This window comes from Coptis chinensis, chromosome 7 (assembly GCF_015680905.1).
Source record: "Coptis chinensis isolate HL-2020 chromosome 7, ASM1568090v1, whole genome shotgun sequence".
NCBI classification, from domain to species: Eukaryota; Viridiplantae; Streptophyta; class Magnoliopsida; order Ranunculales; family Ranunculaceae; genus Coptis; species Coptis chinensis.
In genome coordinates this window covers 93243762-93254353 of record NC_141462.1, presented here as the reverse complement: position 1 = coordinate 93254353, position 10592 = coordinate 93243762, and the positions used below count along the sequence as shown (strand labels likewise).

At 38.0% G+C, this 10592-nt stretch overlaps 2 protein-coding genes across 5 annotated transcripts; both read right to left on the bottom strand.

The window, feature by feature from the left end:
* Positions 1 to 858: 858 nt before the first annotated feature.
* Positions 859 to 5066, bottom strand: LOC147490069 (PR5-like receptor kinase). 4 transcript variants are annotated; one of them, XM_086572719.1, is made up of 5 exons: positions 4756 to 5066; positions 3499 to 4535; positions 1593 to 1857; positions 1223 to 1451; positions 859 to 1104 (listed from the first exon to the last, which is right to left on the bottom strand). In XM_086572719.1, exons 2-4 carry the CDS (start codon positions 4509 to 4511, stop codon positions 1410 to 1412), a joined length of 1320 nt encoding a protein of 439 aa, XP_086428845.1. In that variant the 5' UTR covers positions 4512 to 4535; positions 4756 to 5066; the 3' UTR covers positions 859 to 1104; positions 1223 to 1409. The 4 variants fall into 4 exon arrangements, with proteins under 4 accessions (XP_086428845.1, XP_086428844.1, XP_086428843.1 ...); XM_086572718.1 differs by having other exon boundaries at positions 3499 to 4567; positions 4756 to 4911; XM_086572717.1 differs by having other exon boundaries at positions 3499 to 4541; positions 4756 to 4911.
* Positions 5067 to 6930: 1864 nt separating this feature from the next.
* Positions 6931 to 10021, bottom strand: LOC147490068 (uncharacterized). Its single transcript, XM_086574793.1, has 5 exons — positions 9630 to 10021; positions 8705 to 9472; positions 8055 to 8326; positions 7286 to 7523; positions 6931 to 7195 (listed from the first exon to the last, which is right to left on the bottom strand). Exons 1-5 carry the CDS (start codon positions 10019 to 10021, stop codon positions 6931 to 6933), a joined length of 1935 nt encoding a protein of 644 aa, XP_086430919.1.
* Between the last annotated feature and the right edge of the window lie 571 nt (positions 10022 to 10592).

Sequence of the window (10592 nt, the reverse complement as noted above, 5' to 3'; positions counted from 1 at the left end):
TAGGAATACAGGTATTATTATTTAGCCACATCATAAAATCTAAAATGTTTAACCAAATTATTATAACTAATATACAAATTAACAACTAGAGCTAGGTGGTCAGAGGTGCCAACAACCACATTCTTAACTTTAGCCTGATGGAACATCTCAATCCACTCAGTAGAGCCCAAAGCTCTATCAAGTCTTTTCAAAATATGATTATTGAAAGCTCTGTTGTTGGCCAAGTAAACTTAGGGCCAGAACAACCAAGATCAAACAGACTCTCAGATCAGAGATGAAATTATTAAAATCCCTCATACATTTATTAAAGATGGCCTTTCTTCCTGTTTTTTCTGTAAAATTGGATATAGCATTGAAATCTCCAAGCAACAGCCAAGGGTCACTAATAAAAGGGGCCAGGTCCCTAATCTCATTTCAAATTTTTATTCTAGGGTTCGAAACAGGATGACCATACACAATCATTACTTATTAGAATTGACGAAAACAACGCTTTCCAAATTCCAAAGAAGATAATTATCCTTCGTTATCTTTATTGGTACAAAATTTGCAATCTTTGTAATTGATTGATTACTAATGATGAATAGTTGTTTGTGAACATTTATCCAAGAGAAACTGAAAAATTGAATGATTATTGATTGAAAATCAAAAGCTTGATTTCAGTTGAGTACAGATCCGAAAATTAGAATTTCAATTGATTATATCTATTGAAGATTAATCTTGATTTCTTGTGTTTTTTAAATAAATTGATGAATTTTGACGATGAGATTTGATGATTGTAGATTGAAATTAACTTTTGAGGATGAAGACATTTATTGAATTGGATCTTCACCGTTTGATGTTCTATGCTCTGAAGCAATGATTGAAGAATGATTCTCATTATTTTGCAAATGAATTATTAAAACCTTGGAGATACGCAACAAACCATGAGGAGTAATATACAATAACAGACACAACAAACTTCTTCTAGTATCCTCTTCTAAGATTAGTCTCATGGAGATACGCAAGCACAGCAAAAATGAAAGCATGGTCAACGTATGGGTACACAGTGACAGTGTATGTGCCCTTCCCTGGCACTTCGCCATCAGCACTATGATTCTTCTGCATCTGCATCAACAAAATAAGTTAAGTGCTTGCGAGATCAGTTTAAGGCTATAGAAACCAAGTACACAATGCTTTTACCAAGGACAAAAACAAATACTGTTAGATGGTCTATAAATCTTACTCGAGCAATCACATTTGAAGAGTCTCCGAGATAGACAGAACAACAATTCGTCATCCAGCTTCCTCTGATATTGAAATCACACACCTTCTCTTGGGTGTTTGATGCAAGAAACACTTCATGTGGATGACTACGGTCATACATGGCAGAAGCCTTAACACTAAATAGATAGTGTTTGTCTTTAGAACTATTACCGCTGCAATGCATTATATCTGTTGTGTGCACTAAAAAACTGAAAGAGAAACCAAAAAGTATCTTAAGAGTACTTTGAATACTAATATCACATACGTGGGCAAATAGCTACAAGCCCGAGTGTCTATAAATGACACCATTGAGAAACAGAACTAACTAAAAGTGTGATTAAGGACCAAACCTTTTCTCGTAAACCGACGAGAGGAGATCCATTAGCATCAAGAAGAACATTGTGGCCTGGATGTGTAGCATTAGCTTTAACACGAACAATACCTCTGATTGTGAAGATTGTATTTCCCTTAACGTCAACAGCAGCAAGGTCACCATATTTGAAGATGAAATAATGAACTGTTCTGACGACGGTATAATTTACAGGAACAGGTGTGATGTATCTGAAGTATTGAGGTCCGATAACAACGATTGGATTAGCTGGTTGCATAGGTTGGCTGCGCCATGGTGGAGAAACTAAGTCAAGAAACAAAGAACTAGAGAGAGGTGCCAAGGTGGTGAGTGGCTTCAATGTGAATGTAGTTATCTATATCTATCTATTACCATATACTAAAGCAGAGTGCACCAAGCGAGGATTTCTCTCTACTACATGCCTCTCTCTAATATCAAAGAGTTGAGGCCTTGGAGCGCACCAAGACAGGATATTATCTCTCCTACATGCCTGTCCAATATCAAAGAGTTTAGGTCTTCCATGCCACCACGTGGCTCTCTAACATCAAAGATCTAACAAGTCTTAATATTAAAGCTCGCACCTAGTGTATTTTTTAAGCTATTAACATTGTCAACCACTATTTTGTTTTCTCTTTTAGTTTGGTGAGATCTAACAGTTGGCAAAGAAAATGTTATGTAGGGAATAATACACTAAATCAAATAGATCTAACTTTATAAATACACAAAGCATAAATAAATATAATTGAGAAAACGAAAAACTTATCGATTGATCGAGACATGTGCTTTGCACACTTTCCTTAAGGTATTATTGCCGCTGCAATGATGCTGACAACCTCTTGGCAACTACCTCCCAAGATACAACGATTAGTTCTCTACTACCAACATTGCAAAGAGAACTTAGAGCTCTAGGTTTGTACTCCAGACAAAATTTGAAGAAAAACTATACTTCTCTCTCTCTCTCTGTACATATATAGATTAGATATAGATAACCATAACTCTCATTGGCACACAAAATTGTAACCACAAACTCTTTAAGTGGTGTTGACTCTATAATAATTAGCACAATTAAGTACACTTTTAAGACACAAAAATAGAGTTATAAAATATATGTAATCATTTCATTCTATTAAATATTATTATAAAATTGTTTATTTTAAAAAATAAATCATGTTTTATAAAATATATTTGACATGTTTTGTGTTTTGAAAGATCCCCAACTTAACAGGTCAAAAAACATGCTCGCGTAATCAAGTGAGCGGAGCGAACGTTCTGGGCCGAGGGGGGTATGTGGCCAAAATTTCATTTGGTTGGTTTCTGTTTGTCCTCATCTCTTCTCTTCGTCTCCCTCTCCCTCTCCCCTCTCCACGCCCTTCCAACTCTCCGCTCACGCCCCCACTGCTATGCAATATACTAGTTAGTATTCATAGCACTACTATTCCACTCCTAACGCTAATTTGTATAACTATGATGAGTTTGTGAAAGACATTAGACTTTTCTTCGTACTCAGTCATCATATGTTTCCTGATGGAATTGTTGAAATATTGAAATAATTTGGTCTCCAGAAAATCATTCCAGCCTTTTACTGGGCACTTTATGAGCATAGTTAATTTGACAAGCTATTGATAATCATTTACGTTTTGTCTAAGATATTTTATAATAGTTGTATGGAGGAAATTATTGTAGCTGAATTTTCTTCAGCTAAATCTCTTTCACTGAAAAATATAACAATTGTTGTAAATACCAGTGATCATACCTTTTATCATATGGTGTTTGAACTTCAGTTTTCCAAAAAACTTTCATGCTCAAATGCTCGATGCAGCCGTAAGCAACATGAGTATCCAAAGCTAATTTCATATATAAAAATGTAATCTTAATTTCATATACAAAAGAGAAATTAGTAATGGTACCTTTTATCAAAGCCGGCTGGGGGAGTGAGAATTCCTGCGAAACCATCACTTGTGCTGCTTTCACCGGAATCAGAGTACGGAAATGGGTTTGTGCTTGGAGGCTGAGGTTCTATTTCACCCTCGAGCATCTTCACCACACTGCTCATTGGTGGTCTGTCTTGAGGATTAGCCTGCTGGCCACACAATAGTGCAACCAAAGATAGCCTCTTTGCTTTGTTTCGATGATTCTCATTAATACCACATTCAATAAGAATTTCGTCCAGTCGACCGTTCTCAAAATATTTCCAAACTTTTCCTGGAAACCAGCCGTCTCCCTCACTATTCTTCTTCTTCCTCAAGATTTCAAACAACATCATACCAAAGCTGTAAACATCACATCTGGAAGTTATAGCTTTTGATCCCAGACACACCTCTGGGGCTGCATAACCTCTGGTCCCCCTAAATCTGCTCTGTGCGACTAGACTTATATCCATATCAAAATTCCTAGCCAAACCAAAATCTGTAATCTTAGGACAAAATTTTGAATCCAGGAGCACATTAGCAGCCTTTATGTCATGGTGAATTATTTTCTGCTTGCAACTCTCGTGCAAGTAAGAGAGCCCCTTCGCTATTCCAATTGCAATATCATATAACTTCCCCCAGTCAATATTAAGATGGTTATTGTACAAAACCTTATCTAATGATCCATTCTCCATGAATTCATAGACAATTGCTTTCTTGTCAGCCTCAAAGCAAAACCCATATAATTTGATTAGGTTTTGATGGTCGGTTACACCCATTGTGCTCACTTCGGCCATAAATTGTTGTTGTGTTACGTCGTTTTTCAGTACCTTAACAACAACTTGTGCTCCACCACCAGGAAATTGACCTTTGTAGACGTCTCCAAATGCGCCTGAACCTACTTTTTCATTGAAGTTTGATGTAAAGCTCTGAAGCTCCGTTTGCGAAAATAGTTGTCCGACATCTTTGATTGATTCCCAATGCTCTTTTAAACTACTTAGCTTTTCCGACATCTTTGTGACACAAGAAAGGAAAGCCTGCAACTGAGATTCAACATATGAATCCGATCCTGGAGTGATATATTTCAGTGAAAGGATATTTTAAGTGCTTGCTTCACCAAGTAAACTAGTTCTATCAAGATGTTGAGTGAAAAGAGTTAATTACAAAAATATAAAGAATAAAAAAAAAAAAAAAAAAACATAAAGTGAGACTCATGGAAGGACTAAAGGCTAATTTTTGCAGGGGATAAGAGTGTACCTGGAATGAATGAATGACTTGATCAGCTATTTCCAGTCATGTTCCATGCCCATCAGCCCATGTCTGCTTTCATCTTTTTGCAACAATTTTAATTCAAAATAATGAGTAACAATTAAAGGCTTGCGTGCTGACCAAATAACCAATGCAATCTCAAGTAGTCTTTGTGCCAGGCCGGATTAGGCTAATAAGAAGGAGAAATGAAAGACTTTGACTTTCTAAGTCAATTGATTTTATTTCTTCCGAACATCGTGGTAGATCAGTTAAGAGCAGCTATGAATCCAAAGCCGCCACTTACAATGGTTTGGCGCACCCTAACACCAAACCATATAGTGTATACCGGTAACGGGATAGTGTTTATGGACCCAATTCTTTTGGCACCTATCCTAGCCGCCATTGGTAATGAAAAGCAAAATTTTTTTTTGGTGGCCGCCACTTACAAAGGCGTGTGGACTGTGGAGTTTTAAAATTAAATTCCCTATCTATTTATTTTTTTATTTTTTTTTAATGCTAACAACATTTCATATATTAAAACATTAACAGAGCCACACTACAATCTAAGAAGAGTTTTGGCATTAGGTGTACATTTTGACTCTGGATTGCCAACTTTGCCAACTCATGGGTATCCATATTAACCTCCCTACCAATCCAGTGGAACTTACAGAACCCAAAATACCTACTTATCTCATCTACCGTAAGTTTTATAGGTACAAGTTTCCAATTACACAGATTTGATTCCACAGAGTTTACAACATTTTGTATAGCTAGCTTGCGATCCCCCTCGAACAAGAAAGAGTTAGCTCCTATGCTCCTAGCCAGCTTTACTGCACCCTCTATGGCCACCATTTCTGCTTTCTCTGCATCCCTTGCTTTAAACCTCCTTGTCGCTGCTTCTAGTAGACCCCTTCATTGTCCCATGCCATAGCTCCAGCAGTTGCATCTCCAATCTCCCTGAAGAAAGCAGCATCAAATCTTATTAATACTGTGTCAATTTCAATTACAGGAAATAGATTTTCACTAAGACACTTATTAGACTTTATAGAAACTCTATTCTGGGACTGTTGATTCCCAACTCCCTGATTATCATCAAAAGCCCTGAGGACTCTGGTTCATGTTGCAAAGGTTCTTCTTATTAGACTCTCTCTGTTCTTGCTTCTGCCTTCAAACTTCACTTTGTTTCTAGCCTCCCAAAGCTCATGCATGATTACCATAGCTAAAATTCCTTTTTCTGCTACTCCATCATCATGGTCCTTGGTCCATTCAACAGACATATCCAGCCATTCCTTTACAGTGTTTCCTGCTGCTGCTTCTTCCATTCTGCTCCCTATGTTAGATCCAAACCAGATGGATTGAACCCATTCACATTGGAAGAAAATATGCTATGGATCTTCTTGGGCCACCCCACAAAGGGGCAGAGGAAATCACCCTTCATACCTCTTCTGCTGAGCAAATCCCCAGTGGGGAGGCTGCCCATATACAATTTCTACAGAAAAATCTGAATGTTGGCAGTGATAGGTGTTTTCCATATAGCTTTTACAGTCCTCATATTGCAAGAGGAGGACTGTGCTATCTCTTGATTTCCCATCAACTTTTGATAAGTTGATTTAACAGTAAGAGTACCATTTCTAGTACTCAACCATCTTATCTTATCTTGATCATCATAATTTGGTCTAATGATCACTTGCTTGATGAGATTTGTATCAGCTGAGGGAAAATAGGTACTCAATCCTATTTTCATCCCAGCCATTTCCATCTTCCATCATAATATCCTTCACTTTGAAAGCCAAAAGCTCTTGCCTCATAGGCATTAGCTCATTAATGCTAATAGGTTTATTGTTAATACTCAGCCAAGGCTGGTTCATCAGGAAAACCTCATTCCCTTTACTAATACTCCACACCCACCCATCAGTGAGTGTTCTTGTCACCCTATATATCTCTTTCCAGAACCAGGATACATGAAGGAGTGGGTTTTCTTTGACATCAAACCAATGTCTACCATAGACAGCTAAAAAAGTTTTTGCCCACAAGGAGGTTTTATCTGTGAAAGCCTTCTATGCCAACTTGGCAAGCATAGCTTTATTCATATCTAGGGTTTTTCTGAACCCTAAGCCACCTTGGACCTTAGGTCTACAAATGCTATCCCACTTCTTGGTGTGGATGCTTTTACTTTCCTCTATTTCATGCCACCAAAAATTTCTGCATGCCGGCCTTGTCTATCTTATCACAAGTGGACACTGGGAGGAGATAGGTTGCCATAGCAAAAATAGGAGTGGCCTGAACAACAGCTTGGATGAGAGTAGTTCTTCCAGCCAAGGAAAGAACTTTAGCCATCCATCCCTTGATTTTCCCATGAACTTTATCAACCAAGTAATCAAAGTCCTCTCTCTTCTTTCTTGAAAGGACTGTAGGAACCCCCAAATACTTATCTTTTTTTTCAAAAAACCTCATTTTCCAAAATCTTTTTATATTTATTATTCACATTCCTACTACTATAGAAACTAGACTTCTCATAGTTAATCTTTTGTCCAGACACCTCACAATAATCTTCCAATTTTTTTTTTTCAAATTCCCATTCTCAGTAAGATTTGCTTTAGTAAACAAAATAAGATCATCTGCATACAACAGATGTGTGATAAGAGGAGCTCCTTTCTTAATCTTAATCCCATGTATCTCCCCTTTGTGCTCAGCAGCAGCTATCATCCTAGATAGAGCTTCTGAGACCAAGATAAACAAGTAAGAGGAGAGAGGATCTTCCTGTCTCAGCCCTCTGCCTAGGATAACAGTATCCAGAGGAGCCCCATTCAACAATACTTTAAAAGAGACCGTAGTAAGACATTGAGAGATGAGGAGTCTCCATTTTTCATTAAAACCCAAATTTTGGAAAATCTTATCTATAAAGGACCACTCTATTCTGTCATAAGCTTTAGACATATCCATTTTTAGAGCAACAAACCCTTTTTTTGCTTTCATATGTTTCATATTATGAAATATCTCACTAGCTTATAAACCTATGTTATCACCTATATTTCTATCTTTTATGAAAGCTCCTTGGAAAGGAGAAACAATCTTATTTATGTGAGCCTTTAATCTGTTGGCTAACAGCTTGGATATGATTTTATAACAAAAATTGCATAGACTAATAGGTCTAAACTTAGAAGCATGATCAGGATTAGAGATTTTTGGAATTAAAGCAATAAAAGTCTCATTAAAACTAGCATTCATCTTACCATGCATAAAAAAATCTTGAACACAGGCTATAATACTATCCCCAACCACATCCCGACATTGTTGATAAAAAATACCTTGAAACCCATCTGGTCCAGGGGCTTTAAGTGCCCCCAACTTCTTAACCACATGCCAAATATCATCTCTGGAAGGGCAAGCACTGAGAATCTGGTTTTCCCTTTCAGTGATACAGGGAGTAAAAAGATTACTATTCTCCTCATTCTCCGGAGGATTACTTGATTCGAACACATTCTCAAAATACTCATTGATGGTATTACCCGCCCCTTTTCTGCCTTCTTTCCAAACCCCATCATCATCTTTAACTTTATCTATGTTATTTTTCCTACGCCTATAAATAGTATATAAATAAAAAAAAAACTTAGTGTTCATTCCTCCCTCTTTAATCCAGTGTTGACTAGACTTTTGTTTCTAGAACTCTTCCTCTTTTTCATACCAATCAAACAATAGATTTTTTAAACCCTTTGCTTTATCCGTGTTAGAAGGGTTAGGAGGCCTTTTGTAACACTCTATCTAACTCTTTTTCTAGGTCTTTTTTATATTATAAAAATTATTTCCAAAAACCTTTTTATTCCAGCTTTTAAGACTCTCAGCAGTACTTTTTAACTTATTTATAACATTCCAGTCTGGAAGATTATGAACAACTGAGTTCCAAGCTTTGTCTATAGTAGGTCTACAAGACTCATCTTGTAGCCACATATTATAGAACCTAAAAGGTCTCTCAGCTTGTTCCTCCTGAGCCTTCAGACAAATCTTCAGAGAAAGATGGTCAGACGTAGCATTAACCACATTAGTAACCAGCATATGTGGGAACTTAGCAAGCCAGTCAGAAGAAGCAAGAGCTCTATCTAACCGTTCTATAATATTATCAGCAAACCTTCTATTATTATTCCAAGTAAACTTAGGACCTCTATAACCCAAGTTCATCAAGCCCAGATCAATCAAAACAGAATTAAACTTTTGCATGCTTTTTGTGAAAATAGATCTACCTCCTACCTTTTCATCAATAGATAAAATCGAATTGAAATCTCCAAACACCAGCCATGAACCAGGAATGTAGGGAGCCACTTCCCTTAATTCTGTCCAGAATTGGTGTCTCAGACTTGCATTGGGTTCCCCATACACAAAAGTAAAAAACCAAGGTTCATTACTATGATAATTATTTAATTTACCTGAGATTTGGTTGGCATTTGCTCCCATCACCTCCAGGTCTACTCTCTCCTTCCACAAAAGAGCCAGACCACCTCTAGAACCAGCAACCGGTACACAAAAGACATGATCATACTTGATAACTTTTTCTAACATACTAACCCTACTAGAACTGACTTTAGTTTCTGATAAACATACGATATCTGGTTGATGTTGTCTCACCAGATCCTTTAGATTTTGAACTACCGTGGAGGAACCCATTCCCCGACAGTTCCAGACGTGTATCATTTCTGGTGAGGCAGCTATTTGGGGATAGCCACCGCGAACCCTGGAGAAGGACCACACAGACCTCCACTGCTGTTAGACTCACCACTGAAACCATCAAACCTTTTTTTACCCCATAGCCACTAGACTCTCCTTTTTTTTTCTCCATAAAACTTTATTCTTTTCTTCTGTTTACCAAGCTTGAAGTTTGGATGTCTTACCACTGTTGAATCATCAATTGCCAGAGGTTGGGGTTGAGAAATGCTTCCTTTAGACTCAACCCCTCTTGGCTACCTTGAACCAACTCCTTTGATGCATTTCCCAAAGAGACTTCATCATAATAATCTTCATTGAACACCACCATATCTTGACCCCCTCCCACTGATATATCCTCCTCTGATGTGTCATCATCTTCCTCTTCTGATGGGTCCTCTTCATCCTCATCAGTGAAAGCATCTGAGGGGATCTCATCTTTTGGAAAGCTTGCTCCAGAAAAGTGGGATGGGACACTAGAAGCCCTAGAGTGCTTGGAGAGGGTTGGTTCATTTTGCTCTGTCGTATCACTAGAGATAGTGATTGTGAGAGCATTCTCAGGTATCAGAAGATTCCCCATCCCTCTTGCCCTCAAATCATCAGCTTCCAGCTTTGCCCTTTTTTATCTCTGCACAGCCAACCTTAAACTAATCCTTCCCCACCCATGATCTCCCATAGTAATTGCTTCCTTTTCTTTACCAAAAAGACTAACTGATTTCCTTTTTTTTTCCCACACCAACCTCTTCAGAAAACTTCCTAACACATCCAAATAAACCCCTCCTTTTTCCTCCTCGATAAGCCAAGGATTTGTATATGGTGGTAGCCCAATAAATCGAAAGCTAGGTATCTCTGCCCTAGCCTTAAGCGAAGCACGCGTTTCCCATCGACTCTCTGTTCGATGGCCGAATAATTGCCTCGGAAAACCGAGTACAACTGTTAAGCGGCGAGGCATCATTATTATTCCCTACACCTTTTCCTGTTCCCAATCTATCAATCGCCAATTCTAGGTCTCCCCTTTCTACAGTATCGCGACCCATCTCATTCCCATTATCAGGACTTCCCACAAACTTGGGCCTATCTTGGGCCAGGCCCGTTTCTTTCATACCACTTTCCTTACCCGTATCCATGTCCACTTCCATACCTACCCAATT

Bases quoted from the DNA above. Each gene is read 5' to 3' on its own strand.
- LOC147490068 (XM_086574793.1), bottom strand. From the start codon at position 10,021: ATGGGGAATCTTCTGATACCTGAGAATGCTCTCACAATCACTATCTCT. The intron at 8,327-8,704 runs GTTCTATAATAT...TACTATTTATAG, and splicing joins CAAGCTGAGAGACCTTTTAG to GCGTAGGAAAAATAACATAG. The intron at 7,524-8,054 runs GTATTTTTTATC...CTGTTATCCTAG, and splicing joins TGGACCAGATGGGTTTCAAG to GCAGAGGGCTGAGACAGGAA.
- LOC147490069 (XM_086572719.1), bottom strand. From the start codon at position 4,511: ATGTCGGAAAAGCTAAGTAGTTTAAAAGAGCATTGGGAATCAATCAAA. The intron at 1,858-3,498 runs GTACCATTACTA...ACCATGGCGCAG, and splicing joins CCAGCCGGCTTTGATAAAAG to CCAACCTATGCAACCAGCTA. The intron at 1,452-1,592 runs GTTTGGTCCTTA...TTTCTCTTTCAG, and splicing joins TCGTCGGTTTACGAGAAAAG to TTTTTTAGTGCACACAACAG.